The 27,022-nt window shown below is 43.2% G+C and overlaps 1 protein-coding gene across 1 annotated transcript in view; it reads right to left on the bottom strand.

Annotated features, from left to right (window-relative positions):
* Positions 1-27,022, bottom strand: part of LOC121453457 (Fanconi anemia group C protein homolog) — a 77,861-nt gene that overhangs the window by 31,007 nt on the left and 19,832 nt on the right. The window contains exons 4-6 of the mRNA XM_041660256.1: positions 17,569-17,682; positions 16,700-16,764; positions 351-515 (exon numbers count right to left, since the gene is read on the bottom strand). Of these exons, the coding sequence (XP_041516190.1) occupies positions 351-515; positions 16,700-16,764; positions 17,569-17,682 (344 nt within the window). The remainder of the gene's footprint in view (positions 1-350; positions 516-16,699; positions 16,765-17,568; positions 17,683-27,022) is intronic.

The raw sequence follows: 27,022 nt of genomic DNA, 5'->3' as shown, positions 1-27,022 counted from the left end.
TCATATATGACAAACATTGGGAAGTATAACCCACATAAAGCTCTTTGGAATCTTCAGTAATTTTTAAGAGCATTGGAGGGGACAGAGAAGGCTGGGCTGAAGGAGGAAAAGCTTAAAGGTGCTTGCTGCTAAGCCTGGTGACCTGAGTTCAATCACTGGTACCCAAATGAACTTAACAAGAAACCAAACTCCTATAAGCTGTTCTCAGACCACCACACTAATAATAAATATATAAATAATAAACAATGAAGGGAAACAGAATATTAAATACACTATCATATGTTTTTTTCCACACCACAACATTTCACGACTAGGAAAAACAAGTTGAGTGATAAGATCGATGGACTCACGACAAGAAGGCTTCATTCACAGCGTTGAAGAACTCAGGAGAGAGGACCTCCTGGGGCTCATGCCCATGATAGGTGAGGAGAGCCTCCACCAGGGGTTCGAAATCAGGCAGAGAAACCAGAGGGACACAAACTTGTGACAGGCACATCATGCGCTCAGGAGCCATCCTACTGGAGAAAAAGGTAAGAAGTGACGGCCAGATCAGAAAATCACATGGAACTATGGACAAGTTTTCCCCCTGAAAAGGACAGTGACAGGACCCCATGCTGGCCAAGCAAGATCTTCTCTAGTACTGTGTGCCAGGTCGTCTTCAGTCACTGTCATTCCCATGTCTGCTGTACACACAGGAGTGCTTTATCTGTACAGCAATCGCAGACACACATGACCGACGCCCTGTACCCCCCACAGAACTCCTAAGCGGATGCTGGCCTGCCTGACCAGCAGCCACTGCCACGCTGGCTCGGCCCACACACCTCCAGCTGCGTGTGAGCAGCCTCCTGACCACCGCCGGCATCTGTCTCACCCCACTGTGGATCAACACAGACGGTTTGGCACCCTCTCAACTCCACATCACTACACACAGCTCTGCAAAAGTCCTTCCGCACTGAGACAAATAGTCTCCCCTAGAGGGCTAAAGGTCCTTGTGCCCATAGGTAAGCACTGGAGAAACCAGGAATGTCAAACATGCAGGTTTGTCTCTTGTGTGCCTGTTTTCTACCTGAAGGCTGGGAGTAGATGTAGTTAATAACCTGATGGTGATTTTGCTATCTACAGAGCAGGCCTACCCTGAATCCCATTGTTATTCAGTAGAACCCATCCTTAAGAGAGATGTCATATGTACTTTGGAGTTTGGTGACCTCTACTTTCTCTGTATGATCAAGACCACACCTAGTCCTCCCCGATCTGCACACAGGACTGAGGTAACTGTTACCACCTAGTCCTCCCCATCTGCACAAAGGACTGAGGCAACTGTTACCACCTAGTCCTCCCCGATCTGCACACAGGACTGAGGTAACTGTTACCACCTAGTCCTCCCCTATTTTTTACCACTGAACTTTTCTTTGCCCCAAAATTGTACTGTACTTAAATGCCCCAAAATAAATAAATGAATAAATAAACTATCCAGTGTCAGATTCTAAAAGTCTGAGCCAACATCAGCTAAGTCATGTTGAACCAAATTTCCTTCTTGCCTTACTTGGATCAGTACACTTTTAGCGATGACGTTTGCAGGGACTCCCCCAACCCCAAGTCTCCTGCTCGGCCTTCTAAGTAAGGGCCTGTTGTCCAACCTGACTGTGAAATACTGCTAGCAGCCTCAAGTCACAGGAGTCTCAAATGCTTTGTGACAGCTCTCCAACCACTGCCATCAGTACAACGACTGTTGTGTGTAACAGTTTAACCGAGTTAGGGACTGGGACCCTAGCAGTGACTCTGATGGGCAGTAGCTGCAGCGTTAGCAGAGAGCACGCTAGTGAGCACAGCCACAAGAACCCTCACCTCGTCCTTATGTGTTCTCAAGTTCCCACCCCCGCTGCACTGCACAGGAAAGGGCTGGGCCTGGGCTAGCATGCAAGCCTTTTCTGTTTGGATCAGAGCTTACTCTTTACACCGAGTGACTCCCTATACACAGCGTATGCTGAAGAAACAGATGTTACACAAAACTCTAAACTGATAAAATCAAAGGTCTGAGCATACATCACCAGACCCTCACCCATGTGTTTTCATAAATAATTTGGTCTTAGATTTTAAGCACCAATGTGCCACATACAGTTCTCATGTCCCTTTACATGACATTACATGTGTACCTAGTACTAGACACAGTCTAAGCCCAGGTCACACACCCATGTGTAAGTGTGTTCACGTATTACATTCCTTGCTGGGGGCATATGGCCCAACAGTTAAGAGCACTTACTGCTCTTACAGAACATAGGGTTTCTCGGCTGTCTCCAGTCCAAGCTTAAGAAAATCAACTGAATAATTTATCTGTCCCTGAGTTCAGATTTTCAACTGATTCTCCAGTTAAATAACTTGTTCTTTCCTCATGAGTTAAATTCCTAGGGGGAAAGTGCAGGGTTTTAGTATTATAGCTACAACCCACCACTGTCAACCACTCCATGTTAATTCTTCTGACCACATCAGGAGACACTGTTGGGCAATGTCAGCTGGAACAGCATCCCTTTGTGCCAGGCTGTACCATATAACTGCTTAAAACAATATGGACAAAACCTTAGCCCAGAGCACAGTCCACTAAAGGACATGGTGATGACACCAGGTAGATGGGATGGTAATCACTGTGCTAAGCAGTTATTCCTCACAGCAGCAAGTCTGTGCAGGACAAAAACGGACGACGTCTGACTCCACAAAGTCCATGGGATGCACGTGCTAGTCACATCCCAGGAACCCTGGCCCACCTCAAGCCTTCCTCACATGTTCCACTGAATTCTGCTTAGCATAGTCTTTTTTCCCTCACCCACTCAAAGAATTTTATAATTGAATAAGAATCATTTTTTCCCTGGGAACTTTGCAGTGTGTTGAGCCAGTGCATAGTTTTTCTTTTCTTTTCTTTTTTCTTTTTTGTTTTTTTTTTTTTTTTTTTTGGTTTTTTCGAGACAGGGTTTCTCTGTGGCTTTGGAGCCTGTCCTGGAACTAGCTCTGTAGACCAGGCTGGTCTCGAACTCACAGAGATCCGCCTGCCTCTGCCTCCCGAGTGCTGGGATTAAAGGTGTGCGCCACCATCGCCCGGCTAGTACATAGTTTTTCAAAGGAAATCCAAGCTGTCTATGGAGTTCATTTATTCTTATCAAAAGACTGACTTTAAGAAGTAACTTGATGCCTTACGTGCTCTTCAGTCTTTTTATGAGCTTTTAAAGTCTTGTTTTTTAATAGCTAAAAACCATGAAATTCTGTTCCCTGTCCATTAAAAATAACTTAGTCCCTTAGAATCTTGGACAAGAGTCAAATGTCATGTGTGGGGTGTCTGTGCAAGTGTCTGAAACAAGGTCTCACTGGGCCCTGGGCTCACTGAATGGACCACGCTGGTCAGTCAGTGAGCCTCGGGGACCCACTGTCTCCGTCTCCCCAGGATTAGGATTGCGAACATTACCACCACACCCAAGTTTTTACATGAATGCCAGGGATCAAACTCAGATCCTCCTATTCACACAGCAAGCACTTTACCACTAAAGTACTTCCTCGGCCCCAAACTGGGAATTCTTACGGTGTGCTGCCACGTAATCTTTAATGGCAACCCGGCATCTCTGTCCTGAGTGACAGCACCGCAAAGACGGCTGCCAGACCTGACGGGGCCATCACAGCCGTGCTACCACTAGGAACACCACCTTTTATAGCTCAAGTTACCTGCCAAGATTTTAGCTGAACAAAGCAGAACCTTGGACTCAGAAACAGCACAGTGGCCTACAAACTTTCTGATACATACCTGAATCTATAAAATTGCACCCACTTATGAAAACACGCCTGTTATTATTGTTTCTTTCACTAGGTTGACTTCCAAAGTTCAAGCAGCTGAAGGCCCCAAACAAAATCCCAAATGAGCAAGCTGTGCTATTCTTTACTTTGCTTCCACTAAGAGACTCCATTCACTATTAATATTTTAATCACTTGATTAAAGTTCATTTCATAAGTTTCAAAATCTTCATAAAACAGACTGACGCCATGAGTTCAGATGCAGAGACGTAAAAAAAGCTCCAGGGCTTCATTTAGAGGCTGATAAATAGTCATGTGACCAAGAAAAAAGTGTTAACAGTTCAATAACAGATGTTTAAATTCTACCCAGGTCTTTCCTACAAACATCTAGAACGTGTTTCCAAGCAGTTGCCTCAACCGACTGGCTGGAAAGCTGCAGACAGCCATACAGGAAAGATGTTTCTGGTTGGCATCAAGCCTCTCAGTTCATTCTGGTGCAGAAGTCCTTTGGAATATTACTTTGGCCATGAGTGTAATGTGGTCTGCTGTTGTGGGAATTCATTCGGCCAATGGCCTTTTGGGTAGCGGCCCATTAGGGCGTGGTCTGAGGTACTCTGTGTGGACTGATGAGCACAGGTGAAAAGTGAGCTCGTTCTCTGGGGTGCTGGTCAGGGGTCTGTTCGCAACATCCACAGAGAAAAGGACGGTGGCTCTCTACCGTTATTGTAATTTTTCCCCCAAATAAACATTTGTTATCCTTTATTCCGGGCTCTCATGGACTTCCTCAATTATGCCTACATTCTAGCACCCAACACAGGGCGATAACAGAGCCCTGCATGGCCCCCTTTGAACATGGATGTTCAGGTTCTGGCCTGTCTGCATTTTGGTTAACAAAAGCACTACCTAATTTTATAAGAGTCTTTAAATTGTTTGTTTGGAGACAGGGTTTCTCTGTGTAGCCCTGGCTGTCCGGGAACTTACTCTGTAGACCAGGCTGGCCTTGAACTCAGAAATTCTTCTGTTTCTGCTTCCAGAGTGCTAGGATTTTAAAATGTGTGGCACCACTGCCCAATAACCTTAAAATTGTTAATGAAATTGATCATGGGCCTTTTCCAGACTTGCTGAGAGATACACACTGCAGCCACTGAGATGTAGGGCTTGGTCGGTGTTCTCAGTGTCAACGGTCTTTCCACCTACTCAGTCCTCCTCCTCTTTCAGAAAATGAGAAAATTCACACCTGCAGGTCTTTTAGGGTGGAGAATTTCATGATAGGCACTGACTCTGTAGCCAATGAACACCAACTCGACTTCACAAACATTTGTGTTGACTCTATGGAACTTAAGACACTAGGGCTCTCTATTATATATAAACTTCCAGCACAGCTGTTCCTTTCTTACACTGCTCGGGATTCAAGTTCACAAACATCCATCTGGCTCTATGTAACAAATGATGCAAGGGCTTCATGCAAAATAACTAGAGGAAAATACCCAGTGTTATGGAATAAGATGTCTGTTACTGTGTAAATTACACTGTGATTGGTTTAATAAAGAAGCTGAATGGCCAATAGCTGGACAGAATAAGGTTAGACAGGAAATCCAGACTAAGAACACTGGGAAGAAGGGAGGAGTCAGAAAAGTCACAGGAGACACAGAGGGAGCAAGACATGCTGGAGGACAGGTAAAGCCACAAGCCACGTGGCAGCACAGAGAGTAATAGAAATGGGTTAATTTGAATTGTAAGAGGTAGTTAGTAATAAGCCTGAGCTACTGGGCAATCATTTTTAATTAATAAATAATCTGAGTGGTTATTTGGAAAGTGGGGGGTGGAACTCCACTTACAAATGGTGCCCAATGTCTAGAGCCATGAACATCCACATAATGCCTGAAAAAACTTTAAAAAAAAAAAGGCTTTAAACACACAGAAACAGAGTCAAACAGTGTTTCCTAATCTCCTATCTCTCATGTTGGCCACAGTACCAAGATGCATCTCTAGCAGCTGCCTGTGGGATGAGGCAGTCACCAGCCACCAAGCTACTGCCATGCACTAAGCTAAGCTACACCTGAGGTGGCTAACATAGCAGTTTAATATTTGCCTCATGCAATCAAAAATCAATAGAGATGCTCAGTAAAGACAGATCCAGATGGAAAAAAACTCTAAATGGGTCAAAAGTTATATTGTATTGGGGGAGAGGTTATGCTTTTATTATCGTAGGAAATCAAGAGGCTCTGGATTCTTTCTAGATTGATATGGATCAAGTTTGATCAGTGAAGACCCCCTGAAAGTACTGTCTACAGACATAAAGAAAAAAACCTAAAAAAAAAAAAACCTACAAAGAAGGAATGTATATTTTACCTGCTCAAACATAAAAATATCATCTTTGGCTAACTTGTATATAACACACAATCTATACTTGCAGTAATACAGATATGTATGCTGCTACCTTTAAAAGTTTATGAACTTTTAGAACAAGAGGGCCAAACACTAATAATATGGATGGCCCAGGTGATCCAGGATTTAAAATGCCTGTTATAGTCTCCTCAGAATTCTGCATATGATCCAACCTTACAGAATACTCCAGCTGGGACTTCATTATTATCCCCATTTTCTCAAGGTTCCCCCAAAGGCACCAGGAAGTAGTCTAGAGAATGACACCCACTTTCCTAAAATATTGGTGATAGATACTGATCATCATTTAAGGGGGTTTATAAGTTGTTACAATTAATGGTCATTAAAAAAAAAGGCTAAACAAAGGAGATTAGATTTGGGGATCTTGTTCTGAAAAGAAAAAAAGGAGGAAGTGATAGGATAAAAGGGTAGATTATTGAATCTAATTCAAAAACAACTATTAATCTCAAAATATTTTACATTGGTACAGATTTTGGCTTATTGATACAAATTTAAAATGGTTTTTTACTATACTATATGTATGTTTCTACTCTTGTTTGGGGTATTGTGCTTATGCCAACTCATTTAGATGTACTATATAATTAAGAAATACAGCTGAATAGTCATCTGTAACTGTCAAACTTTTAGTCATGTTAGGTATGTTTTCAAGGTCCTACACAGATCTAGATAGAGAGGTAGAGAGACAGAGTTAGAAAGGGAGTCTTCAAATACTTCAAAGACCTATAAAATGTGGCATTTAATATGTTTAATAAGCAAAGGTTTTTCATGACAGTGAGAAATGTCTGCTCCTGACAACACCCATTTACTTCAGAGAGGATGATGGGTATCAAAGAAACTGTGTGGACTTTACTTTCTTTATGGCAAAAGCTAGTCATATGGGCAAAGAAACTGCCCGTGCCTCAACTGCTGACTGTCACTGTCCACACTGAACCAGTAGGACACAAAAAATGGCAACTGCCAAACTTTGCCAAATACAATGAAGAACATTCCTTCAAAATTCCGTTTCTCAGAAATGTCTGTCAGATATATTAGGCCTGTAGGCCAAAGTTAGATGCTCCAACATTACAGAAAAACCTCGGGTGATTATCCACTAGTCAGATGTCCCTCATTAGGTAACATTTCACCCTTCTGGGATCTTTGATGGAGTTAAAGACTAAATAATGAAACACAGTTTTCCTTAGTGATTGATAAAAAGTAAATTAGGTATTAAACTTTAGAATAAAAAAATTAGATAATATTTTCTCTAATTTTGCCAAATATAAATGGACTGGGTATTTTAATTGTACTTCTTTCTTGGTAACTGTTTTTGTTATATAAGTTTTACTATGTTAAAGTCAAAACTTTTTTTAATAAGACAAAAAGGGGGAAATGTTATGGAATAATCTTTTCTACACAATAAATATGTGCCTTGCCAAGGTGCTTCCTGATTAGTTTAATAAAGGACTCGACTGGCCGGTAGTCAGGCAGGAAATATAGGTGGGACAACCAAACTAAGGACACTGAGAAGGACAGAGTCAGAGGAGTCACCAGCCAGATGCAGAGGGAAAAGGAGATGAACATGCCATGCTAATAAAGGTTCTGCCACATGGCAAAGGGTAGATAAGAAATACACGTTAATTTAAGTTGTAAGAGCTAGTTAGTAATAAGCCTGGGCTACCAGCCAAGCATTTATAATTAATATTTCTCTGAGTGAGTGATTACTTTGACAAGTGGCTGGCAGAACAGAGCTAGCTGCAATCCTGATGAAAAGCTCTGTCTACAATCTAGAGTCATGTAAGCACAGCTCTTCCCTCTCTTGGCCTGCCCAAGAAGCTCAAAGACTCTGAGATTTCAGGACATTTGCAATTGGGAATGAACAGCTCTTTTTAACAGCTCAGAAAATTAACTAAAAAAATATTAGTTAATTTAGGTCATAAATCCCCATAAACAGAGTTGGAGAAAGACTGAGTGGGGCACTGGAGAGGCTGCTGCCAAGGGAGCTGCCCTCTGGGAACAAGGTGAAGAACAAGGAAAAACTGCAGGGAGGGTATAGTGCAGAAAGAAAGGGCTGAGCACACCTAACAGATCACTGAAACCTAACTTGACTATAAAAACACAAATGACACAGCACTATAGAACTTCATCAACAAAACAAGGAATATAAGTAGAATTTAGGCTATCACCCTAAAGTCGTTAGACTATCACTAGGAATTGATGCTGTCTTTGGACTTCTATTGCTGTATGAAACACCATGACCAAAGCAACTTGGGGAGAAAAGGGATTTTTTGGCTTACACTTCCAAATCACTGTTCATCATCAAAGGAAGTCAGGACAGGAACTCAACAAGGCAAGAACCTGGAGGCGGGAACTGATGCAGAGGCCATGGAGGGATGCTGCTCATTGGCTTGCTCCTTTTCATTATAGATCTGCATAAGAGTGACTACTAATAACCAGATGACACAGTCAACACTAGGCTGTCTTGAAATCTCCTCTGCCAATGCTATTAATCCCAAACACTTCAAGTTAGCCTCAGATATTTTAGAAAAGGCCAGAAATCAGCCACATTATTCTCCAAAATATCATAAGGATGGTCTCTGAGCCACATACCAACACTCTTCTCCTCTGAACGCTCAAGGCCTGTTATCATCTACACTGCTCTCAGCACCACTCTCTTTCATGCTCTTACTAGATGAGCATTAAGCCTCACTTAAAGTGTTCAACTGCTTTCCTAATTTGAAGTCCCAAAGTCCAGATTCTGTCAACAATCATGGCTGGGTCTGTCACAGCAAAGCCCTGCTCCCTGGGACTAACTCCATCACTGTTTTATTGCTGTGAAAAGACATCATGAAAAGGAAGAATTTAACTGGGGTCTGCTTACAGTTTCAGAAGTTTAGTCCATCCATTATCATCATAGTGGGAAGCATGACAGCACTCAGGCAGACATGATGCTGGAGAAGTAGGTGAGAGTTGTATATCTGGATTCAAATATACAACTTTCTTTGGATCCAAGAAAAAAAGACCCTGGGTCTGGCTTAAGTTTTTGAAAGCTCGCCCCCAGTGACACTCTTCCTCCAAAAATGCCATACTGATTCCAACAATACCACACATCCCAGTCCCTCCCAAGTAGTGCTACTCTCTAATGACTAAGCTTTCAAATATATGAGCCTTATGGGAGCCATTCTTATTCACACAGATACCTGGCTCTGAAGGCTCCAGAGTGTACAACAGCTTTCCCCTACACAGAGTATGACCTCACCAATGAGTAGTTCTGATAACAGGAATTATAGAGAACTGGGTGACTAGATTGTAAGACCTGGGGAGAATTCTAACTTACATACCCAGTGAGAGAAAATGAGGGGAAAATAGAAAAGAGAATGAGTAGGGATGCCCATGGTATTCACTTTTATGAATGCCATGAACTCACTTCTTTATACTCATAACTCCTAGAGATAAAAAAATTATACTACGTACTGCAAAATGAAGGTTTTTAGTGATCCACACATTGTGAGAAAAGCCTGAACTGACAGGTAAATTGAAACTTTTGTGAAGGGAAATACCACAGCTTCAAAGGTTTGCCACGAGATATCATACAAAGTAAGAGTTAGTAGGGGCTGAAATCAGGTGCAGGTGGCTATCTGAAGCTAAGACAAGCTGCTAGGTCATCACAGTGCAGTGGCCTGTGGATGGGGTTTGCATAGATGCTTCCTCCCTATCTACTGTTTCCAAGAAAGAGCAAACTTCCTAAGAGATGGACTAGTTTAGATACAGGTGAATGGAAGACAGTTATCTGTCTTCGATGGTTGGCTCATTTCACTGTGCAGAGTGTCCTTCAGGTCCACCATGGTGTAGAGCACTCAACAGGACTTTCCTTTTTTTAAAGATAACTAAAATTCAGTTGTGGCTATGCCATGTTTTTATCTATCTCTTGGCTAGTAAGAAAAATACAACCAGTACAGGTTTGCAAATTATCTTTTAGAGGTTTTCAATTCTTCTGACTGCAGAAGCAGAATTGGTCACACAGTAACTCCATTTACCTGCTGTTTAAGACCAGGTCTCAAGTAGCCAGAGCTGGTCTTGGACGCGCTGAGATTGCAGGCACTCACCACCATACCAGAATCACTTTTCTTTAATGAACCACTTGGCTTTTCCTACAGCAGCTACACCACCCTGCATGCTCACTGACAGTGCACAATGCCACTACTCCATAGTCCCAGCAACACAGCACACTGCCTCCTAACTAAAGCTTCCCTGCCTTACACTTTTCCTTCCTTTCTTTCTTTTTTTTTAATCTATTTTTTTTTTTTTTTGAGATGGAGTCTCACTATATAGCCTCGGCTAGCCTCAAAACTCATAAAGATCTGCCTGCCTCTGATGGAGGAAGGTCATTGGTTAATTAATAAAGAAACCGCCTGGCCTGATAGGTTAGAACATAGGTGGGTGGAGTAAACAGAACAGAATGTTGGGAGGAAGAGGAAGTGAGGTCAGACATCATGCCGCTGCTCCCCTGGGCAGACGTGATGAAGCTCCGACCCAGGATGGACGTAGGCTAGAATCTTCCTGGTAAGCACACCTCGTGGTGCTACACACATTAATAGAAATGGGCCAGTGTTTATATGAATACAGTTTGTGTGTCGTTATTTTGGGGCATAAGCTAGCCAGGCGGCCGGGAGCTGGGTGGCAGGAAGCGGCCCACAGCTCCCTCAACATGCCTCTGTCTCCTGAGTGCTGGAATTAAAGGTATAGAACACTACACCCAGTCCCCTTATACTGTTATTTATCTATAAAAAGTGGTATGTGGTTCTAGTTTGCATTTCCCTGGTAACTGTGGAGCCAAGAAGCTCTGTATACACCTACTGCTCACACATATCTTCCAAGGATATCAACCAACCCTGCTTTATTTAGATCACTGTGCTTGACTGCGCTGTCTGGAGACGGCTAGCCTTATAAACTGATTGGAAAGTGTCCCTCTTCTCCAGGATGCTGGCGGAGTGTGAAAAAATTGTTAACTCTTTGGATGCTCTTAAAAGAGTCCTGCAGTGAAGTCTTCTGATCTTTGGGACTTTGTTGGAAGGTTAGGAACAGCTGACTTAATTTCTTCACCAGTTAGGCATCTGCTCAATTTTTTTTTAACTCCTTAAAGACTTTGTCTCTGGGTTGTGCACATCTCAACTGGCTCTTAGCACGACTCTAGGTCCTATTTATTATTCTTCACTCTGAAAAATCAATCCATTACTCAAAGTGGAGTGTCAAAATTCTCCCTGTTTTGTATTTTCACACCAGTATATGAATGTGTGCTTTGTATCTGTGGCATCCTGATCTCAGTACAAATGTTTATAACAAATCTCTGGTGAAGCTGACCCTTTTATCCTTCTATCTCTTACAACAGTTGCATGATTTATATATATATAAATATGTGTGTGTGTGTGTGTGTGTGTGTGTGGCTTCTTGCATTGTCTTTGTGCAACCATTCTTTCATTTTCAGTCTTTGTATGTCCCTATGGCTAAAATGGGGTCCTCGGCTGAGGATGTGGTTCAGTTGGTAGAATGCTTGCCTACATGCACAAGGCCCTGGCTTTCATCTCCAGCACCATATAAGCGAAGTATGGTGGTTGTCTAGGTTAGGGTTTGTATTACTGTGTCAAAGAACTATGACAAAAAATTAAATTGGGGAAGAAAGGATTTATTTGGCTTATACTTCCATATTGCTGCTCATCATCAAATAAGAGGACAGGAACTCAAACAGGGCAGGAACCTGGCAGAAGGAGCTGATGCAAAAGCCATGAAGGAGTGTTGCTTACTGGCTTGCTCCTCAAGGCTTGATCAATCTGCTTCCTTATAGAATCCAGTACCACCCACAATGGGCTGAGCCTTTTCCCATCAATCACTAACTTAGAAAATGTCTTAGAGCTGGATCTGATGGAGGCATTTCTCAATTGAGGCTTCAGGTGACTGTAGCTTGTGCCAAGTTGACATAAGATTAGCCAGCATGGTGGTATACACCTGGCATCCTAACACCAGGGAATAGAGACAAATTCAAGGTCATCCTGGCTATAAACAGAGTTTGAGGCCAGCCTGGGATACATGAGACCTTGTCAAAATAAAGTTTAAAAATGATGAGATATAAATAATCTCTGTGCCACTATCTAAGCAGATCTAAAGTATATGAGCAGAAAAAAATACTATATCAAATAAATAAATGCACTCAAATTTTAAAAGAAAATAAACCTGATTAAAATATCTAAAAATGATTATAAAAGTAAAATAACCTATAAGATGAGACTCTTGCAGACAGCACACAGTTTGTTCTTCCTGCATCCTGGACACAGACAATCTTCTGAGCTCCAGTTAAACTATGTTCACTTCATGCAGTGAAGAAAGAATGTACTCTGTCTTGTCGTTTCAGGAGCCAGCGATCTTTTTCTCCCTCTGGTGTCTATATCCGGTACTGCAGAATCTCTGGTACTGAGACAAGCTGGTTTGGCTCTGTGTGTGCCAGACAGTCAGTGGCAGAACAACATCTGCCGTTCTTCTGAAATCACGCCTATGCCATTCCTGCCATGCTTATCATTCCATTCACTTGTCTCTTCTGCAACGATCTGATTTTACCCCTGCCATGTCCATCCTGGTCCTAGAGATGGGCTCAGGCCACAAGCTTAGCAACAAATGTTCTTGCCCCACTGAGCCATTCTGCAGGGTACACCACACTCAGTAATCAGCTACCACATTGTTATCAATGAGGTGGTATTGGTTCACACACTCATGGTCAGTGTATGAGATCAACACCTAATACATTAAAGTGAATGTTGTAAACGTCACACACTTGGGAGTGTGCAGTGGCATATTTGATTTTTTTCCTTTAGTTTTCTAATTGCAGTAAAACATAAATAAGCTGTCACTTAGCCACATATTGGTAGTGACTAACACTTAATATTTTCACACGCTGTCTGCGCACCACTATTACATATCTCTGTACATATTACACTATGCACAGGTCTCCACTGTCCCCAACACATTAAATATAACTTCCTTTTCTCTCCCAATCTCTGCTCTGCCTTCTGTCCCAATGAATCTACCTATTGTAGGACTTTGTGTAAGTGGAATAAAAACATATTTGCTACTGTGTTAGACTGGTTTTACTAAGCATCTTTACATGGTCTACTCGTGCTGATACATACATAAAACTTGTTTCTTTTTACTTATGCACCATGAAATATAAACACATTTTGTTTATTTACTGTGGTTAATGAACAAAACTGGTATACAGACACCTGTTTTAATTATTTTAGAACAATTCCCTAGTTAACTTTAACCTTCAACTTGACACAACTTAAAGTCGCCTGAGAAGGAGTCCCAATTAAGGATTACCTTAATCAGACTAGCAGGGGGGTGGGATATCTGTGAGAGATGTCTTGGATGCTCATTGATATGAGGGGCCCAGCCTACTGTAGGTAGCACCATCCCTATGCAGGTGGTTCTGGCTGCATAGAAATACGCACAAGAACACACTCCATGTGCAGGAACCTGAGAGTGAGCCAATCAACAGGGTTCCTTCCTAATCTCTGCTCCTGCTTCATGTTTATGTTCCTACCACCTTGACTTCATCCTAGCGATAGACCGTGACCTGGAAGTCATATCAGCCCCTTTTCTCCCAAGTAGCTTCTGATCAGACTATTTTATCACAGCAAAAGAGAGGAGGAGAAATACACCTGGCAGTGGGTTTTCTGTGTCACACTGTAACTGTTTACTTCTTCTAGAAAACACCAATTTGTTCCCCACTGTGGCTGCTCCATTTTACAGGACCACCAGCGACACACAGGACTCCAGTTTCTCCTCATGACACTTGGGGTGTTCCCTTTCTGCTTTTATAGCCATCATGATGGATATTAAACAATATTTCATGTGGCTTACATGCTCCCTAGTGGGTGTGGTGTCAAATATTTTCATTTGCTTAACAGCCAGGTGCTTTGTTGTTTTTTAGTTTTCAGAGATAGAGGGTCCCTATTGACCCTCAGTCTCAGTTGTGGAATTATAATTGTGTGCCATGCCCTATTTTACCAGGTAAATATATTTCTCTGCTAGAATGTCTATTCAAACTGAGTCTTGTGCCTGTTTTGTTTTTTAAATTTTTATTTTGCTTTTCCTTTGTTTGAACCCAGAGTCTAGTGCATATAAGATGTTAGAACCCAGACCTCCACAACCAAGGTGCGTCTCTAGCATCTGCCCAGTTCTGGGTGCTTGTTGCTGTTGTTAAATAATCTCTAGAATCCCAGACACTGATTCTTTATGGAAGAGCTTTTATTTCTTTAGACAAAGTCTCACTATGTAGCCCAGCCCAGGCTGGACTCAAGCTTATTGAGAAGTTCTAAGCTGGGAACTGGGCATGGCAGTGCCCACTTTTAGTCCCAGCACTTGGGAGGCAGAGGCAGGCCGATCTCTGTGAGTTTGAGGCAACCTGGTCTACAAAATGAGACCCTGTCTCAACCTACTCCCCACCCCCCCCCAAAAAAAAGTCCAAGCTAACTTCAAACTCATGGTCCGAGTGCCTCAGACTACCAAGTACAAGGATTACAGGCATGTGCCAATGCCCATCTCAAGAGATTAAAAAAAAAAAAACTTATGTAAGTTTAAAGTTTAAAACTTGGCTGGGTGGTGGTAGTACATGTCTTTAATCCTAGCACTCAGGAGGCAGAGGCAGGAGGATCTCTGTGAGTTCAAGGCGAGCCTGATGTATAGAGCAAGTTCCAAGACAGCCAAGGCTATCTTCAAGACAGAGAAACACTGTCTTGGAAAACCAAAAAAAGTAAAACCTTATGAAAGTTTTCGCTCACTCTGATTTTGTTCTCTTAGTAGCACTGTTTGATTCACGAAAGTTCACATTTTACAGTTTCAAGGGTTGGATCCAAGGGCCTTTGCTCTACACGCTACAGTATGATTTGCGAGTCAGGCAAGGAGCTTGAGATCGAAACACACACACACACACACACACAGAGGGTGGGGGGGATAACACCAAGAATGCCTCAAATGCCCCCTTTATAGTCTTCCAGGACAGCTTATATAGGGTCTCCTTGACGAATGATCACATCCTAACTCTCAGCTGCAAGCCCACCAGAAACCACTCCCCGGACATCAGGAACTCCTGAGGGTCTCGTGCTCAGAGCAGCTGCAAGCACTGGAAAACAGGTTGTTTACTCTGGCAGGCAGGGGGGTCACAGGAAATTCAGGGTCTGGGGTCCACAGTCCCTAACACTTAGTGTACACCAATCAAATGTTCTATCACTGAGATACCAAGTTCCCAAATTCTTAACTTAAATAAAGTTCAATTTCTTCTTTTAGAAAATCTATTAGCTGGATGGTGGTGATGCACACCTTTAAGCTCAGCACTCAGGAGGCAGAGTTCAAGGATCTCTGTGAGTTCCTAGCCAGCCTGGTCTACAGAGCGAGTTCCAGGACAGGCACCAAAGCTAAACAGAGAAACCCTGTCTCAAAAGAAAATCTATTTTTTATTATTATTATTATTATTGTTGTTATTATATGAAGCATCACATCTGAGAAGGTGTGTGGGCCACAGGGCATGTGCCATAGTGCCTGTGTGAGATCAGAGGGCCACTCTGTGGTGCTGCTCCTCTCTTCCTGCCTTCATGGGCTCTGAGGTTAATCTCAGGTCACCAGACTCACAGAGCAAGCACTTCACACGCTGAGCCACCTCTAGCTCTTCCACTTATTTTCCTTTGTTGCCTATACTTTTGGTGCCATATCTAGGGGAGAAAAATCCAATGTTGCCAGGATCTCTGACAACGTTTTCTATAGGTGTGGCATTTACAGGCAGTGCACTCAGGAAGGCTGATAGAGCTCTGGCTGGCAAGCACTTTAACTGTTTTTTTGAAAAAAATGTCTCAAGTGCCCAGATTCTTTTGGTTAATGATTTGTTAAAAATGCAGTGCTCACCAACGAAAACAGTTCCAACTTTGTTCAGAGTGAAGAAACATCTGGGATGTGATTAATTGCCTTTTAATTTCTCTGGATCTATCTGATTTGTTTAGTCTAGATTCCAGAATATTGAGTTTCTTAAGGTAGGTCATATGTTAAATATATGCACATCAAAATATCTGTTCCCTTATAAATATCCCAATCTTGTATACAGTGTACGCCTCAGCACACACGGGGAGGGAGTGGGGTAAAGTAAAAGAGCACAGCGTGTGTGTGCACGCGCACACACACGCACACACACACACACACACACACACACACACACACACCCTGTGCACGGAGCCTCAGGCTCATTTTCCTTTGTGCTCCTCACTGCACAGGCAGGGCTTTCTCCTAGTGCATACAACACAGGCGTTTCACACTTACCTTTCCCGGGACTGCGGAGAACAGTGATTTAAAGAAAAGTATTTACAAGAGGTTCCCACTAATATGGTCTCCCCACACAGACTCTAAGTACGCCATGAACATGCATTTCCGATAGTCAGTGAACCTTTCTCTCATAACCAAGCAACACCTTTTGAAACTCGAGTAGAGGGATGTTTGGCTTAACACCTACCGACTTTGAGTGTCCAGTCCATTAAGATGACACTCTCTGAGCTCAGACACTAATGACGAAACCATCTGTAAAACAAAATCAGACGCAGGTCACCTCACACCGCAGCACGATTACCTCAGCTCCATTTCTCTTGCTGTGAGTGACACATCCTTACCATTTCCTCCCCCATTCTCTCCTTGCGTTTTACTTTGCAGGGTGAATGGAAGGCGACATCACATCACACTGACCCACGTGGGTCTCTACACTGAATGTCTAGGTCCTACAGAAGCCTGGGCACAGACATGTCATTAACATCCTAAAATTAACACCAGACCCACAGAAAATTAAAAAATACTAGAGTTTACTTCTTTTTTCCTTTTTTAGTTCCCCTTTTTAAAGTGATTTTCAGTGTATTACGTCCAAAACATCAAAACAGCTAAGAGCCACCAGAGATCTCATTTTGAGAAGAGTATAATATATGTGGAAGCATAAGCCACAGGACCTGGACGGAAGCCAGAGGACAACTCTTCTACCTCTGCATGGGAACTGAGGATCAAACTCGGTCACCATGTCTTTACAGCAAGCACTTTTACCCGCTGGGCCATTTTGCCAGCCCTTTGTCTGTTTTGCTTTAACATAAAATCCAAATGGACTATTTTACACATGACATCTGCTCAGAAGTCCAGGCTATGTTTATACTGGTTAAGGGGTGCTCTTCTCAGAAATCGGGTGAGTGAGCTGTGTTGTGAGAGGCACCTCACATTTTCCTTCCGTGGTTGCAAGTCTACCCAGGTAAGACACAGTGCAACAATTCCCTGTAAGAGGAAATGTCCCATTTACCCTTCACACATCTGGTGAGAATTTCAACACAAATAATGCAAGATACTCACGTTTTTAAGCAAGCTAGGACAGTAATCAACAGGCTCATATCCGAGACTTTCAGTAAAAAGAGCAACTTCTTTCACGTCAAATCTGAATGCAGAAAGCACGTGCGATAACAAACCCTACAAAGTAAAAAGAGAAACAGTCAACTTCTCCCAAGTGGATGGAAAGGTCTGGGATGACAGCTGAGGCCCCTGTAGAGTACCAGGGTTCCTAGTAAACCAGCCATTCCCTGACGATCAATGGAATCAAATCCAAGACCCAGACATGAATCCACACACCTATGGATACTTGATTTTTGATGAGGCAGCTAGGGATATAAAATGGAAAAAAGAAAGCATCTTCAACAAATGGTGCTGGTCTAACTGGATGTCAGCATGTAGAAGAATGCAAATAGATCTATATCTATCACCATGCACAGAACTCAAGTCCAAGCCGGGCGGTGGTAGTGCACGCTGATCTCTGTGAGTTCGAGGCCAGCCTAGTCTACAAGAGTTAGTTCCAGGACAGCTAGGGCTGTTATACAGAGAAACCCTGCCTCGAAAAACCAAACAAACAAACGAAAAAAAAAAAAAAAACAAACTTAAGTCCAAGTGGATCAAAGATCTCAGCATAAAACCAGATATACTGGGAAATAGCCTTGAACACACTAGGCACAGGAGACAACTTCCTGAAACAAAGACACCAATAGCACAGACAGGAAGATTGATTGACAATTAATAAAGGAGACCTCATGAAATTGAAAAGCTTCTGTAAGTCAAAGGACACCATCAATAGGACAAAATGGTAACCTACAGAATGAGAAAAGATCTTCACCAAACCCACATCTGACAGATGGCTAATAACCAAAATATAAACAACAAGAAACTAGACATCAAAAGAAAACAAAAAAAAAAACAAATGATCCAATTAAAAAATGGACTACAGACCTAAACAGAATTCTCAACAGAGGAATCTCAAATGGCCGAGAAACAAAGAAATGTTCAACATCTTTAGCCATCATGGAAACACAAATCAAAACAACTCTGAGATTCCATCTTACGTCATAATGCCTAAAATCAAAAACCCAAGTGACAGCTCATGCTAGAGAAGATGTGGAGTAAAAACACTCCTCCACTGCTGAGTGAGTAGGAACTTGTACAGCTACTATGGAAATCAACATGGCATTTTCTCAGAAAACTGGGAATCAATCTACCTTAAGACGCAGCTATCCCACCCCTGGGCATCTACCCAAAGGACACTCCATTCTACAACAAAGACTCTTGTTCAGTCTATGTTCATAGCAGTTTGATTAGAAAAAGCCAGAAACTGGAAACAACCTAGATGTCCCTCAACCAAAGAATGGATAAAGAAAGTGTGGTACACTTACGCAATGGAGTATTACTCAGCTGCTTAAAAAAAAAAAAAAAAAAAAAAAAAAAAAGACATGAAATTTGCAGGCAAATGGATGGAACTAGAAAAAAACATCCTGAGGCAAACCAGACCCAGAAAGACAAACATGTATGTACTCAATTTTAAGTGGATAATAGCTGTAAAGTAAAAAATAATCATACTACAATCAACAGACCCAGAGAAGCTAACAAGGAGCGTTCAAGTGGGGAATGCATGGATCTCCCTTGGAAGGGAAAACAGAATAGATTTCATTGGTGGACAAGGGACAGATGGGAACAGGGGGGGATCAGGTGTGGGTGGAAGGAGAGAGTACTGGGAAAGATAACTGGAATTGGGGGGCATTTGGGGGGAGAGGAAGAAACCTAGTACAATGTAAATGACCTGAATCTGGACGAGCCCAGAGGTTCAGCCTCAGATAAAACAAGCAGAAGTCATAAAAGCAACATACTGAGTCCTTCTCTGGGCTGACAGGCTCTAGAAAACAAGCTTTAGTCCTGAGATCTCTTACTTAAAAGTAGATTTCATGAGCTGAGGCAAGAGCTCAGCAGTTAAAAATCAATGGCCGCTCTTCAAGAGAGCCCAGGTTCAAGTCAGAGCCCACAAAGTGTCTTAGAACCATCTGTAACTACAGTCAGAAGAGATTCAGTTGCCCTCTGGCTTCTGCAGGCACCAGGCATTGGGTGCCTAGACTTAACGTTCAGGCAAGACACTCAATATATAAAATAAAAGGTAAAACTTAAAATAAACTTCAAAGTCAGTTAAGCTTGGTCAAGGATGTAGCTCGGTGGCAGAGTACAAACTAGACAACCAGTCAGTTCTCAGCACCAAGAAACAGAATAAAAATCAGTTTCTCACTGGTAGGAATATCTGTTTCACTGCCACCTAGTGGCAAGATCTTTAAACACAGAACCATGAAAGGCAAGGCGCTGGCTGCCAGCACTGATGGAGTGGTGCGCTCTTTCAAAGACCAGGTATGGGACACTCTCTGACTTCCCCCTCCTGGGTGTGCTAACATGAGGGACGAACAAATAACACAAACTAGTGTAGTGTTGTACACAGAAAATGGACAAATGAACACGCACCGACGGCAACACAGTGCAAACACTTCAGACCTGATCGTTCTAAGGCCCTTCAGAGGTCAAAGTACAAAAACTAACATGACTACAACCTTGAAAGACCCTGGCATAGCATGCACGCAGAGGTCAAAAGAAAGTTTTCCAGAGTCGGCTCTCTCCAGCAGTTATGTGGGCACCGGGATTAGACTCAGATTACCAAGCATGGTGGCAATAGCCTTTACCTGATGATATATCTCACTAGCCCACATACAAGAACTTGTGTGTGTCTGAATGCTTGCATGTATGTATGTATGTATGTGCACAATGTGCATGCAATCCTTTGGAAATGGAGTTATATAGAGGGCCGTGAGCTACCATGTGGGTGCTGGGAACTTAGCCTGGGTCCTCTGCAAATAGTCTTAACCAGTCCCATACCCCTACAGTCCCAGGATAACCAGGTACCTTCCAGAGTCTTAGGATACCCAGAAGTGACCAGACAAGCAGCAGCAAACATCATTACTGCAGAGAGAGTTGAACCTGAATCTAAATCAGTTATGAAGCTGATCTTCACATTCTGAAACTAATTTTCATAGATTCATACAACTGATTTATTTTGCCTTCCCCAGTGTACCCGAGGTACATTAAAATATGTTTGGCCTCCCCTTTCTCAAGCCCTTCAACAAGTATCCAGCTTGTTAATCTAGAGCAGGTCGCAGGGGGGAAGCTATCTGAATGCTCGGCAGATGAAAACCCTGTGCCCCAAGGCTGCACCAGCTACTTCCTCTTTCACGTTCACATGACTTGCGCTGAACTGTCTAGAAAGCAGATATGGATTATACCAGAACTCTTATTTAGCTATCACTGACATTCCTACATTAATTAAAGCATCTGCAAGTGATTTCTAGTTTTCATCACTAAGTATCAGGCTGAAAATTGGGCTTCTGTTCTTGACAACTCTATCTTAAATCACCATCTCTCCCCATTTACACAGATGATTCAACGTAAGACCAATGTGTAAACTTACTCCAGAGGACAAAGCATAGAAAGACTGATCCCTCTCAAGTATGATGCCGCAGCAAGCACCGCACAGCACTGCAGACGTCCAGCAACATGTACGACACAGCATTGCAGATGTCCAGCATGCACCACAGAGCACTGCAGACGCCCAGCAGCATGTACGACACAGCATTGCAGATGTCCAGCATGCACCACAGAGCACTGCAGACGCCCAGCAGCATGCACGGCAGAGCACTGCAGACGCCCAGCAGCATGCACGGCAGAGCACTGCAGACGCCCGGCAGCATGCACGGAACAGCATGCACGGAACAGCACTGCAGACGCCCGGCAGCATGCACGGTACAGCATGCACGGCAGAGCACTGCAGACGCCCGGCAGCATGCACGGCAGAGCACTGCAGACGCCCGGCAGCATGCACGGCAGAGCACTGCAGACGCCCGGCAGCATGCACGGCAGAGCACTGCAGACGCCAGGCAGCATGCACGGCAGAGCACTGCAGACGCCCGGAAGCATGCACGGCAGAGCACTGCAGACATCCAGCAAGAAAATGGAAGTCAGGAGATAGAGAGATGGTTCAGAAGTTAAGTGCACTGACTGCTCTGCCAGAGGCCTAGGTTTTGATGACTCACAATTCTCTACTACACCAAGTCCAGGGGATTCGATGCCATCTTCTGACCTGAGGACCTCAGGCACACAAGTGGAGCACAGACATAGATTTGGGCAAAACACTCAAGATACATTAAAATAAATCTTTAAAATATTTTAAAATGTGTGTCAGAGGTTTGCATAAATGTGGACAGATAAAAGGATTTGGGAAGAAAAATTCAGTGTCACCGAGATGTATACTGTTTGGGTATAAACTGCAGTTGTAAACGGCAGCCCTATATCGGGCTGTTATCTGAACGTCACAAACTTTCCTGACACTATACACAGACAAAGCACAAAACACAGCACAGCACATGCTGAGGAAATATGAAAAGTGAATGACTCCACAGGCAACCCAACTCAGTTTACATATATGAGCACAGGCACGGTACAGTCACGGCCCATGTCATGACAGTCTACCCCCACCCATCTACATCATCAGCACACTAAAATTCCCAAGGAAGGGCTTTCATCACTCTTTCCCCACAGTCTGAAATCATAAGATCTGTTTCCAAATTGTCAGCATGTCCACACTACAAGTAGTGATAAAACTGGAAGAGAAACAGCATTCAAACAGCTCGAAAATTAGAAATTTGTTACATTGAAAAGTTTTCTGTTGTGTTGCTTCTGGATTAAGAATTAAAAGCAGTTGAGTGGTGGTGGTGTGGTAGTGCACAGTACTAACCTCAGCATTTGGCAAGCAGAGGAGTCACACCTCTGTGAGTGTGAGGTCATCCTGCTCTATAGAGTTCCAGGACAGACAGGGGAGTTTTACACACACACACACACACACACACACACACACACACAGAGAGAGAGAGAGAGAGAGAGAGACAGAGACAGAGAGACAGAGAGAGTTAAGCCATTTTAGGAGCCTTCAGTAGATGTGGCCTAGCAGGCAGAATTAGGTAGCTAGGGGCAGGCCTTTGAAACTGAGAGTCCAGTACCTGGTTCTGGCCTCACCTTCTGGTCCCCCACACCCCTCTGGTCCTCAGTGGTGACTAAGACCACTGGCCAGGATAAATCCTCCACATTCACGCTGTTTACACACAGCGTGTGATCACAATATCAAAGTTACTAATGCTACGTACTTCCAGGACAATCTTCCCGAAAAGTAGTATGCTTAAATTAATTTCCAAGCATTTTAAAGAAAACAATCTCATTATTTTCATTACAAATACTTATGATGACACACCCTTCACAAAGTAGCAGTTTTAACAGTAGAGTCAGGGTGCACAGCTGCAGTCCGAGTACGTTCGACTAACAATGCCTGCAGGAACTGAGTAACATTTGAACACAGCAGCAATGGAACAATCTGAAATTACAGTTTGACTTTGATCCGGGATTTAAGTCATGAAATGATTTCTAATAGAATCCATAGAGACCTCCATCCTAAATGGAAGATTTTTAATGAGAAAAGGGACCCACAGAAACCATGAGCTAAGACTTGCTTTACCTAGCCACATAGTTGGTATGGCGGTTTGAAAGAAAGTGGCCCCAGAGAGAGGCACTATTAGGAGATGTGGCCTTGTTGGAAGAAGTATGCCATTGTGGAGGCGGGCTTTGAGGTCTCATATATGCTTAAGCCATACCAGAGTCTCAGTACACTTCCTGTTGCCTGCAAGTCAAGATGTAGGACATCCAGCTACATGTCTGCCTTCATGAACGCTGCCATACTCCCAGCCACATGCTCCCTGCTGTGATAATGGCCTAAATCTCTCAATGTAAGATGCCACCTCAATTAAATGTTTCTTTTATAAGAGTTGCCATGGTCAAGATGTCTCTTCACAGCAAAGAAACCCTAAGTAAGACAGTTGGCAAGCAAGACTCACAAGCATAACCGAGAACCATACCTCTCTCCTACACCAAGGCACATAGAAATAACTAGAAATAATTCAAATCAGGAAGTATGGAATGCAACTGGGTTTTCCTTAGAAACTGAAGTCTTAACTTTCAATGACATGAACTTTCTACTCAACACTCCTTTAAGCAAAAACCTGTGTAGAGACATTGGTGACATTCCTTATGGGGGCTGCAGAAGTACCCTGAAGTAAGCAGGTCTAAATGAAGCTAATTTCCCCATTCTCAGCACAATCACTACTTGGGGTCTGATAACTCTTTTATGGTTGTGGCAGTTCTACATGTTCCTTACTTCTAATTGCCAGTACAGTTCAATTCCTCCATGTTACAACAATGAAAATATCCACAGCCATTGCCAAACCCCCTGGGGAGAAACCTGCCTCTGCAGAGGAACCCCCATTTAAACACAACTTTGATCTATTTTAAAAATAAGAAATGGTCTTGCACTACAGCTGCAGCCATTACCCCTCCATTCACCCTCTTCGTCTTCACTTCCCTCTCCTCCTCGCCACCCTCCTCCTTTGTGTGCGTGTGTGTGATGAATACACAGCCCTGAATACTCTTACCTCTGGGAAGAAGGAGATGCATGTGACTGGTGTGGAAATGAGTGACTGCAGAAGCCATCTACCTAGAAGAGCTAAGTCACAGAACACACATCAACACAACTTCAGTTATATAGGAGCAAAAAGAACGAACATGTAAGAAGACTAGAGAGATCTGCAGGTCACTGAAACCAAAGACCACTTCTAGGGGAATGTACGAGGCTGAATAAGCTGATACATCTGTATTAACTTTTGAGACTGTAATAACACATTACTTATTTAATTAAAAATAAAGGAAACTAGTGGAGAATCATGAGGCTTTCAAAAGGCCAAGTCCTAGCTACTAATCCAAATATTTAAAACAGTGTCATCCTCCCCTGCTCCATTTCCATAAAATGCAGATGGTAGAATTACTGCATAGCTCTGGTAAAAATGAAGTGGGGCACATGCATCTAAGAGGCCAGTAGGGTTTGTGGCTCACCACGCATCCTGATCAGTTTGGAGAGGGATGGAATATGACGTGACGTTCGGGTAATCCCTGCTCCTCTAGTCTGTCTTCTCCTCTCCACCTCCTGCATCATCACAAAGGCTTGTTACTACACGCTCTCATCTGACAGTGAGGAAACATTGTTGGGTTCACTCCAGTTGAGTATGAAATGGATAAAGGACTCAAGAGGAGTTGAGTGTGAAATCAGATTTTCTCAAAGTGTGATACGAAGGCATCTCAGAACCATCTGGGTGTTGTTACCATGAAAACCAATATAGGCCAGTCCAGACCATGAACTTGGGCCAGAACTAGCCCCTTCAGAAGGATAACCAATGGTCCTGCAATGCCCTAGCACCATGAGTCTGAGGGTCAGCACCCTAGAACTTGCCCAGAGCCCAGCTCTACTTGGAGGAATAGCCTACACAAGGCAGCGGGGTGGGGGGAGTGCATTCCAGTAATCCTATGGTTCCCTTGCTCTTGCTACAGCCATTCTTTCATCTGGTCCAAAACCCCAGGAGGAGTCAGAAGAGTCTTTGACCACTGTGTTCAGAGGGATTAATTGATGAGTTGAATTAGGATTCTTCCAGATGAAACAGTCTAGGACCCAGACACTCTTGTGTTTCCCCCATCAGCTCTGTCACTCAGCAGAGGACTTACTGTCTCCAAGCTACACTTTCTTCCTCTTGGAAATGGGGAAAACTATAGCTACTAACACCAGAAAGGTGAAAAGAAATCATGTATGTAGTTCACAGGGCTCATTATATAGGTCACATCAGACCAAAATGGCACACTGGTTTCCATGGCAAAGTACCAATGCTAATTCAATGGCTCGGAGACAGGCCAAATGCCTAGAACCTAGCAGAAGACACACAGGATGAACTCTGAGTCATACTCTGCTTGCCATTAGCTATTGCCTGTACTGAACTTAAGCATTTCCCATTTTCTCAAACAGAGATAAGGTCTCCATATTCTGTCCCTAGGTCTAACCTTCCCAAGATGCTAGAGAGGCAGCATCTTTGCCTCTACCACCACAGCCTCAGGGTGTGTGCAGTACACAAGGTACTTCCACAGTTTGCTCCAGCCACTGCTTCCTCCTGTGATTTCACATTCACACACATCACACACAGGGTGTTTGCTTCAAGAGGATCCAGAAGCCCAGCCAGCAGTCTGACCTCTGAGAAGGTCAGGGGAGCCAGCCAAGTGAGGAAAAGACCCTGTGCAATCAAAGGAAAAACACTTTCCATGCCTTTTTTGTCTTTTTTTTTTCTTCTTCTTCTTCTTCTTCTTCTTCTTCTTCTTCTTTTTTTTTTTAGATAAGTCTCATACCATAGGCAAGGCAAGATTGGCAGGGACCTCACTATGTAGCACAGACTGGCATTTAACTTGCTGCAACCCTCCTGCCTCAGCCTCCCAAATGCAGAAATCATAGGCCACAAGTGCAGCTCTGTCCATGCTTTAAGTCTTTAGAATCAATGAACTGTACTGTTCCCAACACTGTTATCAGAGCACAGAAGTTTGACATAATAACCACCTGAATCTGTTTCTGTATAGCTCAGCTCTTTATTTCCTGTGTTCCCAGCCACCCATCCTCTAGGATTCTTAATCCATTTTCCTCTTCACAACAAGTAATCTTCCCTTAGACTGCCTCACAGGCTCTTTCTGGTCTCTCCTCTATAACCTAATCCATCCTAATGCTGCTTTAATCTTATTGGGCTTCCAAAATTAAAGAATGAGGCAGGGATGTAGCTCTATGGGCAGAACGCTTGCCTTACATGAATGAGGCCTTTGGGCTGGATCACCAGCATTGTGTGAAACTAGGTGGGATGATGCCTGTAATTCCAGTAGGATCATCCTCATCCACAAAGTGAGTTCAAGTCCAGCCTGGAATACAAGAGACTTTGCCTCCATATAAACAAGCAAAAACCAGACAAAATGAGCCACGTGGTGGTGGTGCACGCCTTTAAGTCCATTACTGAAAAGACAGAGGAGGAAGATCTCGGTGAGTGTGAGGACAGTCTGTCTTGATCTACAGAATAACTTTCAGGACAAACAGAGGTATACAGAGAAACTAAATCTTGAAGAACAACAGCAACCATAGTGATATCATGTGTTCCTATAAATTTTAAGTTGTAAAACAAACAAAAAGTTACTCATGGCACATTACGTGGTTCAGAGGAGAATACATTCTTGACTTCAACATGGAATTTTCTTTTGGTAGTGTATTATTCAAATCCCCTGCATGCCAACTTAAAGGGTGGGACTAATTTTTCCAGTCATTCTCTGCAGTATGGCATCCCTGGCCAAAACTAATGATTACAGATTTCTGTGACTTCAGTCCACCCACCCCCCCTTTAAAATGTATATGGTCCATTGCAGCTTAAGTGAGAAGATCTACAGTAAAAGCCTAGCTGACCTGGCATCTTTGGGCCTTCTTTCATGTGAAGCAACATCTGCTCTCTGCAGG

The sequence above is a fragment of the Microtus oregoni genome, unplaced genomic scaffold, assembly GCF_018167655.1.
Source record: "Microtus oregoni isolate MIOR12 unplaced genomic scaffold, Mior012 000011F_ref0000422, whole genome shotgun sequence".
In the NCBI taxonomy this organism is placed as follows: Eukaryota; Metazoa; Chordata; class Mammalia; order Rodentia; family Cricetidae; genus Microtus; species Microtus oregoni.
This window is presented reverse-complemented; position numbering and strand designations above follow the sequence as displayed.